The following is a 17,500-nucleotide window of genomic DNA, read 5'->3' as shown; positions in this document are numbered from 1 at the left end:
CTCAGAATCGATCCTTGGTGCAATCCCACTTTTACCTTAAACCGGTCCGTCATTCCTACCGCACACCTCACCGCTGTCACACTGTCATCATACATATCCTGCATGATCCTCACATACTTCTCCACCACTCCCGACTTCCTCATACAATGCCACAACTCCTCTCTTGGCACCCTATCATAAGCTTTCTCTAAATCCACAAAAACACAATGTGACTCCTTCTGGCCTTCCCTATAATTCTCCATCAACATTCTCAAAGCAAACATTGCATCAGTGGTGCTCTTTCCTGGCATAAACCCATATTGCTGCTCACAGATCGTCACCTCTCCTCTCAACCTAGCTTCCACTACTCTTTCCCACACCTTCATGGTGTGGCTTAACAACTTTATCCCTCTGTAATTTCCACAGCTCTGCACATCACCCTTATTCTTGAAAATCGGAACCAGTACACTTAATCTCCCACTCCTCCGGCATCGTCTCACTTTCCAAGACTTTATTAAACAATCTGGTTCACAACCCCACTGCCATCTCTCCGAAGCACTTCCATGCCTCCACTGGTATACCATCTGGGCCAACCGCCTTTCCACTTTTCATCGTCTTCATAGCAGTCCTCACTTCATCCTTACTGATCCACCCCACTTCCAGATTCACAATCTCCACCTCTTCCAACCTTCTCTCTCTCATTTTCTTCATTCATCAGCTCCTCAAAGTACTCCATCCACCTTCTCAACACACTCTCCTCGCTCGTCATCACATTCCCATTTGCGTCCTTAATCACCCGAACCTGCAGCACATCCTTCCCAGCTCGGTCCCTCTGTCTTGCCAATCGGTATAAATCCTTTTCCCCTTCTTTTGTATCCAACTTCTCATACAGCTCGTCATATGCCTTTTCCTTGGCCTTTGCCACCTCTCTTTTTGCCTTTCACCGCCACTCCTTGTACTCCTGCCTACTTTCTTCATCTCTCTAACTATCCCACTTCCTTTTCACCAACCCCTTCTTCCTTATACTTTCCTGCACTTCCTCGTTCCACCACCAAGTCTCCTTATCTTCCTTCCTCTGTCCAGACGTCACACCAAGTACCTTCCTAGCTATCTCCCTCACCACTTCTGCTGTAGTTGCCCAATCATCCCACCCATCTTTACCACCATCCAACGCCTGCCTCACCTCCTCCCTAAATTTCACGCAACAGTCTTCCTCCTTCAGCTTCCACCATCTGGTCCTTGGTTCAGCCCTCACTCTTTTCCTCAACCTCACCTCTAAAGTCATCCTACAGACCACCAATCGATGCTGTCGAGCTACACTCTCCTCTGCCACCACCTTACAGTCACTAATCTCTTTCAGGTTGCATCTCCTGCTTAAGATGTAATCCACCTGTGTGCACTTTCCTCCACTCTTGTATGTCACCCTGTGTTCCTCCTTCTTCTTGAAATACGTATTTACCACTGCCATTTCCATTCTTTTTGCAAACTCTACCACCATTTGCCCTTCCACATTTCTCTTGTTGAGACCGTCCCTACCCATCACCTCCTCATCCTCTTTATTCCCTTCCCCAACATGCCCATTGAAATCTGCTCCAATCACCACTCTTTCATCCTTGGATACACTCTCCACCACTTCATTTCACTCACTCCAGAAATCCTCTTTATACTCCATCTCACACCCCATATGTGGGGCATATGCACTGATGACATTCATCATCACCCCTTCAATTTCCCAACTTCACACTCATCACTCGGTCAGACACTCTCCTCACCTCCAATACCCTCTTGACATAATCTTCCTTCAGGATTACCCCGACACCATTTCTCCTCCCATCCACACCATGGTAGAACAGTTTGAAACCACCTCCAATGCTCCTAGCCTTACTCCCCATCCACTTGGTCTCTTGTACACACAGTATGTCCACCTTTCTTCTCTCCATCATATCAGCCAACTCTCGCCCTTTGCCAGTCATCGTCCCAACATTCAGAGTTCCAACTCTCACCTGCAAACTTCTACCCTTCCCCCTCTCCCACTGCCTCCGGACTCGCCTTCCCCATCTCCTTCTCCTCCTTCGCCCAGCAGTAGCACAATTTCCACTGGTACCCTGCTGACCACCGGTACCGGTGGCAGTCGTTGGTAACCCGGGCCTCGACCGATCCGGTATGGAAATTCGTTTTGTTGTCCGCATAATGATTTGGCATAGGTTTTTACGCCGGATGCCCTTCCTGACGCAAACCAGGTCGCCTCTTACGACAAACAGGGATATGGTACACCTATTCTAACCGGGGCATACACCGGGCCCAGTACAACTGGTACTCATTTCGCCGACCTCGGAAGGATGGCAGGCTGAGTCAACCCCCTGGTGTTTTCGACTTGGTATGTATATATATATATATATATATATATATATATATATATATATATATATATATATATATACATATATATATATATATATATATATATATGGGTTGACTCAGCCTGTCATCCTTCCGAGGTCGGCGAAATGAGTACCAGTGTACTGGGCCGGTGTATACCCCGGTTAGAATAGGTGTACCAGATCCCTGTGTCGTAAGAGGCGACCAGGGTTGTGTCAGGAAGGGCATCCAGTGTAAAACATGTGCCAAATCACTATGCGGATCATATGGATGATCCGCTGTGGCGACCCCGAACGGGAGCAGCCGAAAGAAGACGACGATATATATATATATATATATATATATATATATATATATATATATATATATATATATATATATATATATATATATATATATATTCAGTGTCCCAACGGGGCTTGAACTCAGGACCTTTTGGGTCCCAAGCCAGTGACCTAACCACTGCGCCAACACCAGGCTCGCCCTGTGGAAATATGGTGGGGACTAATTGCAGACACAGCGGGGGGGGGGGGGCGAGATCAGAGCGGAGACAGACGAAGACAGAAAGACCACCGACCTGCCTGCGGTGAGAGAGTGAGAAGCCCAAAGACTCAGCCTCATCGCGGGAGATACCAATGATCTGAAATGCCTTGGTTTCCACAGCGTGAAGCTGAGTAAGGTGGGAGGCAAAGAGCACCAGCCCAGGGGAGAGAGCAGTACTCCATCAGGCTGCGGACGAAAGCTTTGCATGTGGTCAGGAGCTCAGGTGGGCCAAGGAAGGGCTTTGCACGATGGAGGATTCCCAGCTGGTGATTGGCTTTGAAGGCCAGGATGGAAATGTGGCTTTCCCAGGAAAGATCATGGCAGATAGTGAGACCAAGAAGCTTGAAAGAAAGGACTTCTTCCAGAGGATTGTTGAGAAAGTGGATGGGGGGGGGGGGGGTTTGCCAAATGGTCCTTTTGGAGAGACATAGTGAGAGTGTGAGATTTGTCCGGATTGAAAGACATGTTCCACGTGTTGGACCAGTATATATGTATATGTACATATCTATGTATATATGGAAAATATATGTATGTGTGTGTGTGTGTGTGTGTGTGTGTGTGTGTGTGTGTGTGTGTGTGTGTGTGTGTGTGTGTATATATATGTATGTATGTATGTATGTATGTATGTATGTATGTATATATATATATATATATATATATATATATATATATATATATATATATATATATATATATATATATATATATATATATATATATATATATATATATATATATATATACACATATATATATACCGGGCGTAGTGGTGTGCGCCTGTAATGAGGCTTGGTTTGGAGGATCGTTTGAGGACGGGCGCTCTGCGCTGGGCCGCGCTGTGAGAGGGTGTAGTGCAGCCCGGAATCATGGTGAAACCCAATCCTTATCCCTGTGTCGTAAGAGGAGACCAGGGTTGCGTCAGGAAGGGCATCCGGCGTAAAACCTATGCCAAATCAGTATGCGGATCATCACGGATGATCCGCTGTGGCGACCCCGAATGGGAGCAGCCGAAAGAATAAGAAGAAGAAGATATATATCTAGATCTACATATGTATGTATATATATATATATACATATATATATATATATAAAAAAATATATATATATATATATATATATATATATATATATATATATATATATATATATATAAAATATATATATATATGTTTGTACATATATATATATATATATATATATATATATATATATATATATATATATATATGTTTGTACATATATATATATATATATATATATATATATATATATATATATATATATATATATATATATATATATAGTTAGCTATATACAGTGGTGCCCCCAGAATCCGAATTTAATTCGTTCCAAGAGGCTGTTCAGATTCCAGAAAGTTCGGATTCCAAAACTATTTTCCCAATAAGAAATAATGGAAAGTGAATTAATGTGTTCCTGGACCCCAAGAAAACCCACTTTCAAGACACTTTCAACTGAAATCACCCATGTTTGAGGTAAAATAAGATGAGTAAATGATCTTTTCTGGGTCACGAATCTTTTTCCAAGCCTGGGGGATGAGCAGGAGCGTTGTCGCTTCTTCCATAAGGTCTGGATGCAGCTCTGGCCTATCAGTGGCCATTGGGATCCAAAACATAAACTGTTCAGCCTGGTGGAGGTATGTAATTCACCATGAAGCACCAAATGGTGTTTTATATCCCAGTACACTCTGTGGAGACACAAACGTGCCGTTTTCACCGCACGGTTCCACAGGAGAGAATCAAGAGGTGAAGCGATTGGGTGACGCAGCATGATGTCACTACCATGTTCGCGAAAAAAACGTTGAGTTTGTTACAGCTGATTTGTCAGAGGGTTCATTGAATGAGTTCGCTTCACGATGGGTTTTCGCGCTTTTATCGCTTCTTTATTTTTCAGAATCGACACACGGTCGATTTCGGCAGCTCGAACATGGCAGCGAGATCAGACACATGTGTACCGTTCTCATGCTTAGCGATAAGTTCTTTCTTCAACTCAATTGTCGTTCTCCCAGACTTCCTCTTATTCCTATTTGCTTCACTGCTTTTCTTGGGTGCCATGGTGAATGCACAAGGGTGATAATTGAAAAAAAATGCACAAATCAAGCTGAAAACACGAGTGAGGTAAAGTAGCGATCGACACACGAGAGATGCTTTCACGAGTACTTCCACCGACGAACTGAATGAACAAAGCGCGAAGATGCGGGTCGAACAGGCGGGGGAGACATGTTTCGAACATGTTTGTTCATGTTCATGAACAAACATGAATGCCACGTTGTGTTCGGTTTTCGAAAATGTGTTCGGTTTTTAGGGCAAAATTTTCTCGAAAAAATTGTTCGGATTCCAATTTGTTCAAACAATGGGGTGTTCGGATTCTGGGGGCACCACGGTATATATATATATATATATATATATATATATATATATATATATATATATATATATATATATATATATATATATATATATATATATATATATATATATATATATATATATATATATATACAGTAAGTCCTCGCTTTTCGCAAGGGTTGCATTCCTGGAAAACCTTATGATAAGCGAAACTGTGTTAAACAAAACATATTTTCCCATAGAAACCAATGTGTTAAAGCGGGGATGTGTTTTTGGCTCGGAATTTTTTGGACATAAACACAAATAAACAAAACACACTCCTCGAGTAGTGGCGACTTACCCCGAGGCTGGAGGAACAGAGTTGATTGCGGTGGACAAGTCACACTTGCGGAGTGGCAGAATCGTCCCCCTCTTCACTTGACACTGTGCTGTCACTTTCTTCACCAGCGGGAACGGTCTCTTGGCAGCTGGTTGAAGGAGCATCCTGGATGGTGGATGGAGTTGGTGCTGCATCTTTTGGCTTGAAAAATGCATGGAGAGTGGGCTGGATGGCTTTCTTTTTCTTTGCTGCATAAAGTTCCTTGTAGCAACAAAGGGCATCATTAACAACACTGCTAAAATCAGTGCTCCTTTCAAGATTTGGATCTTGCTCGATAACAAATTCGATGGCACTTTCAAACGAGCTGAGGATTTGGCTGAGGTTTTTCATGGTGAGATGCTCAGATGAAGGTGTCACAGCATCTTCTTCTTCCTCAAGAGCCCACTGCTGTTCCAACTCCATAAGATCTTCATTGCTTAAGGGTTCTGCATGAGACTCCAGTCAGTCATCCACGTCCTCTTCGTCAACCTCTTCAAAACCAGCCTCCTGCGCCAGGTCTACAATTTGACTTGTAATCAACGGAACATCAGCAAACCCCGTGAAATTGTGGACACACTCAGGCCACAGTTTCTTCCATACAGCGTTCATTGTGGAGGCACTCACCTCCGCCCATGAATCCTTAATGTTTTCCAAAGCCATTTTTATGTTGTATGTTTGCCAAAACTCCTTGATTGATAGCTTGTCCTTATCAGTTTTTTTGATAAGCTGCAGCATGGTATGCTTAACATAATAGGCTTTAAAAGCAGCAATAACTCCCTGATCCATAGGCTGTAAAAGTGAGGTAGTATTTGGTGGTGAAAATACTACCTGCACGTTTTCACACCAGTCTTCCATTTGCTGAGGATGGGCAGGAGCATTGTCTACAAGCAACAAAGATTTGTTGTCAATGTTGTTCTCCTTGGAGTACTTCTCAACATGATTGGAGAAGTAATTGATCACGTAATCATGGGTCAATGCCCTAACAAACTATGCGCTTTTTCTTGTATCACAGCAAGAGACTAGAACGGGCACTCATAGAGCGCATACCTGCGCCACCACTACTTTTTTTGTTCTTGGTATGAGTGTGGGGAACTGGTTTCATATGAATGGTCTTATGACACAAACCACATATCTATAATGTCATGACCCCCCCCCCCCGACTTTCGGGGGCTACGGACTAAACAACAATCAACTCACGTCGTTTTGGCGAGTCTTCACTCGCAAGCTCGGTGAATACAACGTTTCAACAAGAGAAGGTAATCTCGTTTGATGCTGGTTTCATGCAAATCGAATAAGAATTGACTGAGTTATGCCGAAAACCACATATTTTTCAAGGGCGTGACCCCCCCCCCCGACATTTTACCCCAACCGGTGACATGTGTTATGACGTCATTGTGTCACAAGATTGGGCATTAAATTCTGAACATTTTGGTGCTGGGTTCATGTAAAGCGGACAAGAATTGACCGCGTTATGACAAAAACCGCATATTTTTCAAGGTCGTGACCCCCCTATATATAAAATATATTGGATATATTTACAATATATATAAAATATATTGGATATATATAGTCACCGGTTATATATAACCGGGTCAAAGTTACCGGTTATATATAGGGGGGTATATATACCCCCCTATATATAACCGGTAACAAGAGTATGAGCATCATTGTGTCATATTGCATATCACAAGATGAGGCGTTGAATTCTGAACATTTTGGCGTTAGTTGCATGCAAATTGAATAAAAATTGACCGTGTTATCGTAAAAAGACGATTTTGACCTTTTCGTGACCTTGACCTTGACCTTTGACCCGAACGATCCCAAAATCTAATCGAATGCTTCCTGGCTAATAACCAATCATCCCACCAAATTTCATGCAATTCGGTTTAATACTTTTTGAGTTATACGAATCACAAGATTACAAATAAATAAATAAATAAATAAATAAATAAATACACGCCGACCAAAACATAACCTTTCGCAGAATGCGAAGATAATAAAGGCATGCGACGTTTAGTTTTATCTTATATCCACACACATAATAAACGCTCCATGTTGTGCATGGCACCATCTCATTCTCGTTAGTGTCGTTGCACTCGAACTGGTCGCAATCTGTGATATTTTCTTTATCTTTGCCGAACTTTGAACGATCGAATGTACAGTCGATGCAGCGATTGCTGCGCGCGGCCGATTTCCGTTGTCCCTTCACCTCGTTCATATCTTTTAATTATATCCAATTTCACCTTCAATGTGACAGCCTTTCGTTGTATCTTGAAACGAGGTGTGCTCGGCAAAAGACTTGCGGGTCGCTTGGGATTCATACTGGAAGGTATGCAGGCGAGCGTGAAGAGAATACGTACAGTACAGCATACAGTACATGCGCAGTAAAGTGAAAGTGTGTTTATGCGCATCCTGTGTGATTGTTGTTTTTTGCAGGCAGTTTGAAACTTTTTTTGCGTTTTTCCTTGCAATGACATTACGATAGGCATAAAATGTTTGCGATAATTGAAAAATTGGTCATTAAAACTAAATTACGAATAATCGAAACTACGATATGCGAACTTCCGGTTCGCGAAGACTAACTGTATACATGTATGTATGTATGTATGTATGTATGTATGTATGTATATATATATATATATATATATATATATATATATATATATATATATATATACATACATATAGATATATATCTTTAGATAGATATATATGTATATACAGGGTGTCCCAAAAGTCACCGAGGGATTTAGAAATTAAATAACATTTGTTTTTTAATAATTTGTTTTTCTTTTCTTTTCAGAATTTAGATTAACATTTGCAAATTACCCATGAAAAAATTCACAACTGAACAAAGAACCAAAATCGTGGAATGTTATTTTAAGTTTCATCGATCAATTATTCTCACCCAAAGAACATGGACACCGAATAATTTCGCGAAATTCAGAAATTTATTGGTCATCACGTTCTCCTGATTTGACGCCTCCCGATTATTTTCTTTGGGGTTACCTAAAGAAGCGTGTACACATCAATAAGCCCCATACAATTCAGCAGCTCAAGGACTACATCTGTGCAGAAATTTGAGGGCTGCAGCCAGAGTTATTGTCCGCTGTTCTGGAAAATGCTGTCGAAAAAGCTCGTCTCTGCGAAGCCGAAAATGAAGGACATCTATGCTGCATCATTTTTCAAAAATAAAGCAAATTTATCTCCATTTTGTAAATTTTCTTTTGGTATAAAAATAATCATTAATTATTAAAAAAACAGAAATGTGATTTAATTTCTAAATCCCTCGGTGACTTTTGGGACACCCTGTAAATATATTCCGAAACGCAAAAGAAACTTACCACTTGTTTGAAATGTAATAAAATTGTAACAGTTCAAAATAAAACAAAACAACAATTGCTAATTGAAACATTGGCATTTTATTGATGACATGTCAAGTTTTTGACCAAGATACACCATCACATAAGTTTGTTCTACAGTATAGAACAGCACAGGGTGCAATGTCAGTCCCCTTTCAATAGCGTGTGTGGCCACCATTGTTTTGGATACAGGCAGTGCATCGTCGGAGCATACTGCCTACGAGTCTTTGGATGGATTGCTGCTGGATTCTGTCCCACTCAGTCCTCAATGTCTGAAGCCATCTGACTTAGGGCCATCTGCCTGTCCTGCCTTGCAGTGGTGACTCTTGGCCTCCCTGATCGAGGTTTGTCATCTGCAGAGTTGTGGAGGGTGTCTCTGTCCACCAGGGCCGATATCGTCTGGTGTGAACAGCCAAGGCGAGGTGCCACCTCACGGTAGCTCAATCCGCCTTGCAGTATACCCAAGGCACACTGCCATTGATCCCTTGACAATCGTGGCATGTTGATTGAAACGCCCATTTTGCAATGGCCTTACTGACAGTCAAAATGGCTGTTCAACAGCTGTGCTATGAAGTGACAATTGAAGGTTCAAGTGACCATTTCGTCTGACAGTGAGGACACTATTGTCCACAAATAAGTTCACACATTTACTACACGCAGTGTTATTGTTGATATTTGAAGGTTAAAAAGGTGGTAAGTTTCTTTTGCGTTTCAGTATATATAGATGGATATATATATGTGTGTATATATATATATATATATATATATATATATATATATATATATATATATATATATATATATATATATACACATAGGTAGTCGTCGACTTACGACCTATGCGACTGACGACTGTTCGACTTTACGACCACTTTACGATCATGTAAAGTGGCCCCAAACTCTACTTTTTTTTGTATGTAAAATATACGTTGGCCGACTTACGACCAAGTCGACTTACGACCGATCGGTCGGAACCAATTGTGGTCAGAAGTCGACGACTACCTGTATATATATATACTGTACATATCTTCTTCTTCTTTCGGCTGCTCCCGTTTGGGGTCGCCACAGCGGATTATCCGTTATGATCCGCATACTGATTTGGCATAGGTTTTACACCGGATGCCCTTCCTGACGCAACCCTGGTCGCCTCTTACGACACAGGGATAAGGATTGGGTTTCGCCATGATTCCAGGCTGCCCTGCACCCTCTCATAGCGCAGAGCTCGCGTCCTCAAGCGATCCTCCAACCCAACCTTCGAGTAGCCCGATTACAGGCGCAGGCGCACGCGTGCGTGCGTGCGTGCGTGCGTGCGTGCGTGCAAGCGTGCGTACACACACACACACACGTGGAATGAGACTGGTACCCACCCCTCACCCCCAATCTCCATTGGACACAGTCCAACACCAAAGCATCACCTTCTACCAGGAGGCCTTGGCCTGGTGACTCTGTCAAACAGCCAAAGATTGTATGGTCAAGATCATTTAAACATCAAACAGAGCCACCTCTTCCGATTTCAGGCTTATTTGCCCTCATCAGGACGGCATGCTGATAAATATCTAACCAATGATCACCTCATTCATCGTTTATGCATCAGATGCACCTCCTGACTGTTACGGTGAGCATCAACGCGGATTATGTCTCACACGGTAAAACTTCATAATCCGCAAAAAACGGTCTGCCTGACACCCAGATGATTGTTCTGCTAATGAAAACCATTCAACTAGAAAGCATGTGATGTGATCGGTGGGTAAATCAAAACATATGGAGTGTGACGAGCACTCCCCTAATGGCCATGAAGGCTAAGTCAACCCCACCTGGTGTTAATTTAGCAGCCAATGGAGCTCAAACTCAGGACCCCAAGATCCCAAGCCAGCCACCTTAACCACTAAGCAAACACCAGGCTAGAACCTGCCTGACTTACATTGAATATACTTCACTTCACAAATTAAAAAAATCCTTAAAACCAAACTTTATTCATAAATATTGGATTCCATCATTGGTCTACATATTTAATTTTTTATGTGTAATGTTTTTTTGAAGTACAGTATTGTTTAATGATGTAGTTGGGAAAAAGTCAACACACACCTGAAATAAACTATTTATTTATACCGGGGAACCGGGGAACATGAAAAAAGATAATAAGACTACAATTCGACTCCTAACTTCAGTTTTCCCTCGCAGGGAATCCTACCCTTCCTCTTCTATTCCCCCTCCCTTCATCGTGTCCGACCTGATACATTCAAAATGGGTATATAACTAATTCTCTAAAAGAGAACCCTACCCTCGCTCTTCTAACCCCCTTCCCTCCTCTCCAACCCCCACTCCTCCACCCCATCCTCGCCTCCTCACTTCTCCCCCTTCCCTCTCCGCATCGCATCCAAACAGATACAGCACGGCTATTATTCAAAACGGCTATTATACCTAATTCCTGTAGGAACTGTACCCTCCCTCTTCTACTCTCCCTCCATCCCTCCTCATTCTCCCCTCATCCCTCACCTCCTCACTCCCCTCACTATCCTCCACCCCCTCTCCACATCCTCGCATCATGTCCGACCAGATACATTCAAAACGGCTATTACAAGTAATTCCCCAGCAGGGAACCCTACACTCCCTCTTCTAATTCCCCTTCATCCTCTCCCTCTCTCCTCCCCTCTTGTCTCCCCCCTTACTCCTCCCCTCCCCCTCTCTCCTCTCCCTGCATCGTGTCCCACCAGATCTATTCAAAACGGCTATTGTAACTAATTCCCTCGCAGAAAACCCTCCCCTTCCTCTTCTAATCCTCACCCTCCTCCCCTCTCCATCTTTCCTCTCCCCCTCACTCCCCTCCCTGCATCCCATCTGGCCAGATACATTCAAAACGGCTATTTGAGTGCATTTTTGTAAGAATATATATATATATATATATATATATATATATATATATATATATATATATATATATATATATATATATATATATATATATATATATATATATATATATAGTCTGCATCGTGCATACCTTTTGTTCACTTTTAATACAACAGTAATAGGCGTCCACAAACATCCATGACAATGTTGTGGAACATTGGCCGAGGCCCTCACTTTTTCACCTTTATTCGCTTTTAAATTCATTTTCTCCACTTGACACAAAAATTTTGACATGGAAGTGTCTAACCATGGATAATTTTTTCAATAAAGTTACACGATAATTGGATGGAAAATGCAGCTGGCATTCCAAAAAGTCTGTTTTTTTGTAGGCATGGGTTGCAGGGTGTTCCACATATCAGGAATAAACGGCCTCGACCTCAGCTGAATAGTGCTGGATTTTTATTTTTGCAGTCAAATATTTTCTTATAATTAAATGTCAGTCCATTGCATACATTATTTAACGTTACAATATATGGTAGATTCTGTTGTCCAATGTCTGAAAAAAATTAGTTTTCACCATATTTAAAGTCTTGTTGACTTACCTATTCTCCTCTCTCTCTCCTCTCTCCTCTCTCCTCTCTCCTCTCTCCTCTCTCCTCTCTCCTCTCTCCTCTCTCTCCCCTCTCTCTCTAAAGATGTTGCTCAAATAAATCGACAGCCCATTCCCAAGCCCAAATCCTTACCTTTCTCCCCATTCGACATCATCAACCTCTACCCCCGCCCCCCCCCCCGTATCAAGCCTCAATCCTCCTCTCCCAACTCCTTATTCCCTCTCAGCCCCTCACCCCTTCTTCCCGTTCTTCAAAGCAAGAAGGCATTCTTACATCATTACATATTTTTTCTTCATTAAAATGGTGGAATATTTAACTCTTTCTGCTCCCCTTTCCACCTCAATATTATGCCATTACAAATTTCACCTACTGTACTCCAATCTCCTCATAACCTGCTTTCTCACATTCCCAATGTCTCATTTCACCCCATTCACAATCTCGGTAGCAGTGAGATGTCTCGTGAGATCAATTATCCAAACTACCTTCAGGTTCCCATTCACAATCTTGTGAGATATGTCCTGCACAAATTCCATGGAACTTCCACTCTAAAGTGCTTGTGAGTAGCCTAATTGTATTAATAATTGATCCTAAATTAATTATATTCTTCACGATGCATAAATACAACGTTAAAACAAGAAAAATAGCAATCAGAGATTGCAGACCCTCACCAGGACTTATTTTGTGTCGCGTTTGTGTAGTTTTGTGTGGTGTTTGTGTACTGGTGTGTTATATAATTAATAGCAGACATAAATAGAACTGCCACTTTATAACTGCTGGCAGTGATGACCATGTACCAAAGACGTCCCGCTTTGATGCAACCCCGCTTTGATTGGATACCTGACTCTGACCCTGACCCATGACATTTTTTATAATTATTCATTTAAATTCAGCATGGGATTAAAATAAATTCAATTCAAATCAAATGGAAGATCAAATAGGTACAGTCCTGCATTGTGGAGTAATCAGAAGGAACCCAAACAAGAAAAATGCAAAGATGAAATCATCAGGAGGAACCTGGATAGGATTTGCATTTTAGCTGCTACTCCTCTACCCTCAAACCCATCTCGGCACAGCCAAGTGAGCCTTCAACAACAACAAAAAAAATCAAAAATGTTTTTTAACCCAGATCAAAAAATTAAATAATTCTGGCTGCCAGACCAGACAAGTTCATCTGCCAGACCAGATCCGATAAAGTTGAAATTTAAAACATACATTCCCCATCACTACAAGATCATAATTATTTAATATTTTTCTTCAATCCAATATGGCTGCCAAACAAACCATGTGGCATCAATTATTCCTGAACAAACTTGTACACTCAGGCGTGGGGAACATTTGTGTAACGTTTCCCCTCGATCTGTCTCGCCATTCTGGAGAAGAACATTTTTATAGGTTTTCGGGTAAGTGCAAGATGGCTAACAAACCATGTGACCTTTGACATCATCTGTGTGAACCTTTTGTTCCTCATGGATAGGTGGTTATACTTATAAAGTTTCAGCTCGATCTGTTCAGCCACTTCAGAGAAGAAGATTATTGAAGGTTAAAAAAAAAAAAATTAAAATATGGCTGCCGAATAACGTGACCGTTGATGTCATCAAATATTTTTTCTGTGGACCATTTTATCCCTGGATCACTTTCAAAATTTTCATACTGATCAGATGTAGAATTCTACATGTGCAATTATGATGTCATAACAAAGGCACCTATGATGTCATAAAAATCACACTTGTTCCCCATGAGGAGTACTTGTCATATGCCAAGTTTCAAATTTTTCTTTTTGTGCGGTTTCAGAGATACAGAGGTCCAAAGTTTTTAGCTTTTTCCAACATGGCTGCCACACCATATGACCTATGATGTCATAATCATTAAAACATTCTACATGAGTAGTTGCTCCTATGGTGAAAATTTTGTCTCCATTCAGCAAGCGGTTGCGGAGGAAAACACAATTTCTGTGCGGACAAACAAACAAACAAGCAAAGAAACGGCCCCAAATGCAATACCCTCTCCTTCAGCGAAGTTAATGAAATAACAACAAAATGACGTTTAATTCACAATCTCGCAAGATTCAGTCATCTCACGATAATTGGGATGGAGGGACAGGACAGACAGACTGACAAGCATATTATTATGTAGATTACTTTGCGATGAAATGTTATGATAGGTCATAAACCTGAATTACATAAGTTTTACAGTGATTTAATTTTACAGGTTTAATGAATAAATCACAAATAATTTAAAACAAATAGTAAAAACAATATGTGAGGAAATACAGCATCCAATTTAAGGGTTGGGGTTTGGATAAAAGCAAGGTAATCAATCGTAGCAAGTGCAAGTGGAATAAAATTAGTGCATTTAGAATGGGACATCGACAAACAAAATGTATGTGGTTCATGATCAAAACCACACAAGGACGTCCATCATGTACTCCACTTTAAACTTCTCATTGCCTACCTGTTTTAACTCTTAATCTCTCGTATTTGTTTATCGATCCACATAGCACTAACTCTGAGCATCCAACTTCATTCATCCAGATCCTCTTTCTCCAACCCCTTCCCCAACATCCCTCTCAAACATCTAGACCCTCTTCCTCCCTCCCACCCACCACCCCTAGCCCCCAACATCAGCATCCAACTTCGTCCAACCAGATCCTCTTTCTCCCACCCCTCACCTCAACATCCCCCTTCATCCATCTAAATCCTTTTTCTCCCACACTCCCTCTCCCCCTCTCCAGCATTCCTGCACTTCATCCATCCAGATCCGCTTTCTCTGCCACCCCCTCTGCCCCCAACATCCCATTTCATCCTTTAAGATCCTCTGTATCTCCACTCCCAACCCTCCGAAGCACTCCAATTCTCCATCCAGATCCTCCTTTCCTCCCCCACTCCCCACACCCAGCATACCAAATAATCTATCCAGATCCTCCTCACACGCCCCCCCCCACACCTCTCCCAAGCATCCCATTTCATCCATCCAGATCCTCTTCATCTGACATCCACCCACCCCCATACCCTCCCAAAAGCAATCCACTTCACCCATCCAAAGGATTATTTAACTACCCCCCACCCCCATCCCAATTTACCAGTCGGTGCCCTTTCAGGGACTGTTGCAATGTATGGCATAGCAGGAAAGCGAGGCTCATTGTCATTAATGTCCTGCACCTTCACTATGAACTGTGACGGGGGTTCCAGAGGCAGACCGGAGGCACGATCCACCACCTATAGGACAACAACTGTAACTGCACAAGCACTTCTCATCTCTCCCCTTCAAAACGTCCATTCTTTGAGCGAAGTGCCCACCTGAGCAAGCAGTGTATAAATGGCTTGACGCTCTCTGTCCAAAGCCTCCGTAACGTGGATGTCCCCGGTGCGGTTATCAATCTGGAATAAAGATCCAGCACCTTCCCCCGATAGCAGGTAAACCACAGAGCCATCACCGGGGTCTTGGTCTGAATGCAACTGAAGACGGGGAGTGCAAATTTATATTCCAGACAACGATATTCCTTAAAACATGGTTCATGCAATCGCAGAATGGGCATAATCAATCAGGGATGCAGCCAACCTGTAAAGGGAGTTGGATATTCTTTAAGGGTCATGGTTGTGAGGGAAGCTGAATGAATGATTCAGATAACAGTGAGAGACATAAAAGGGCAGATATGCTCCTTAAGATGGTTCCTCCTGAGTGCGTTAACCGACTCGTTCTTGTCTACCTGCAACTCAGTCTTTACACTTTGAATAAATCATCTAAAAGGGGAACAAAAACACTTTTCATCGGTGATATAAATCAAAATATGGAAGTGATACAAGGACAGACTATTCAGGTTTCACAATGAGCTCCTTGCGATGAGATACCTTCCTGAGTGCAAGGGCTGATGTGCAAGCTCTCCCGGGACATGCATTCGACCTAGATTAGCGCTTTACTTGGCCCCACTACAAGGCCCAAAATGCCTGCCACGGAGGATTCGGGAAACAATAAAAAAGTCTGCTGATGGCAATTTCGGGAAATGGAATGGTTGGGGGCAGCTTTTTAAAAATCCATCTACATGCGAGCAGTGGCCATTTATATTGTCACTTCTTGGCAACCATGCCACAATCAGCTCTTACACAAGTCCATGTTGCTGTGCCTACCACACTGTTCAACTCCCCACTCCTCTCCCCTATGAAATCAAGTGGATAAATTCCTTAATGTGGTGTTAGTATAGTGCAGACAAGATGAGCCAAATGGCCACTCCTGTGCTCGAATTCCTTTTTGTATCCTTGTGAGTAGCAATGGCTGTTGACATGTGTCGTGGGAGTTCCAATGGTCCAGTGTCATCGCTGTCAGCCTTTCAACAGCACCGTCCCTGACAGTACTTTTACCATCTACATCAGTCTTAAAGTTGTTTCAGCATGTCTGGGAGCTTGGCTTCAAATGAACATGATTATTTATAGGTAATTATGCTCCTAACGCTATCACCTCGATTATGATATTAATGTGAGGAATTTTCTCCAAATCCTCTCCAACACTCAGGCATCTGTGGAGTTACTTCCCTCAGAGGCTGTGTATCTATTTACCTGAGTTTTTATTGGTCTTTTAATGTGTCTCATAAGATTGTAATCCCCACTTGGTCTTGCATGATTTATAACCATGTGTGTAATATATCTGCTGACAATTAAGGGAAAAACAGATTTTATACTTCTCCAAATCATCTTCATTGATACCATCCTTTAGGATGTTACGTAAGAAACTTTCATATTTTATTGATGTGTTTTGCATCGGTTTGGTTTAACATGTGATACCCACATCACAATCTCATATAGTATAACATGTGTTATGTGCATCACATTCACATGTAGTAGAACATGTAATACCTGCAAAACAATATCATGTAGTAGAAAATGTGATGCCTGCAGATCCATCTCATACAGTATAACATGCGATACCTCAATCACAACATCATCTACTCAAACATGTGAGATAGACATCATAATCTCATCGAGTATAACATTCGATATATGTATCACAATCACATATCGTAGAACATGTGATACCTGTAGACCAATCTCATATAGTATA

General features: G+C 41.9%; 1 protein-coding gene across 8 annotated transcripts in view; it reads right to left on the bottom strand.

Moving 5' to 3' along the window:
- The window catches only part of LOC147023910 (cadherin-7-like), a 149,926-nt gene that overhangs the window by 46,648 nt on the left and 85,778 nt on the right, over positions 1-17,500 (bottom strand). For all 8 annotated transcript variants that reach the window (XM_085889907.1, XM_085889899.1, XM_085889903.1 and 5 more), the window contains 2 exons: positions 15,745-15,903; positions 15,528-15,663 (listed from right to left, as the gene is read on the bottom strand). In XM_085889907.1, coding sequence (XP_085746033.1) covers positions 15,528-15,663; positions 15,745-15,903 — 295 coding nt within the window. The remainder of the gene's footprint in view (positions 1-15,527; positions 15,664-15,744; positions 15,904-17,500) is intronic.

Source organism: Eptatretus burgeri, chromosome 7 (assembly GCF_056783735.1).
Source record: "Eptatretus burgeri isolate ZD-2024b chromosome 7, Ebu_testis_v1, whole genome shotgun sequence".
Classification (NCBI taxonomy): domain Eukaryota; kingdom Metazoa; phylum Chordata; class Myxini; order Myxiniformes; family Myxinidae; genus Eptatretus; species Eptatretus burgeri.
This window is presented reverse-complemented; position numbering and strand designations above follow the sequence as displayed.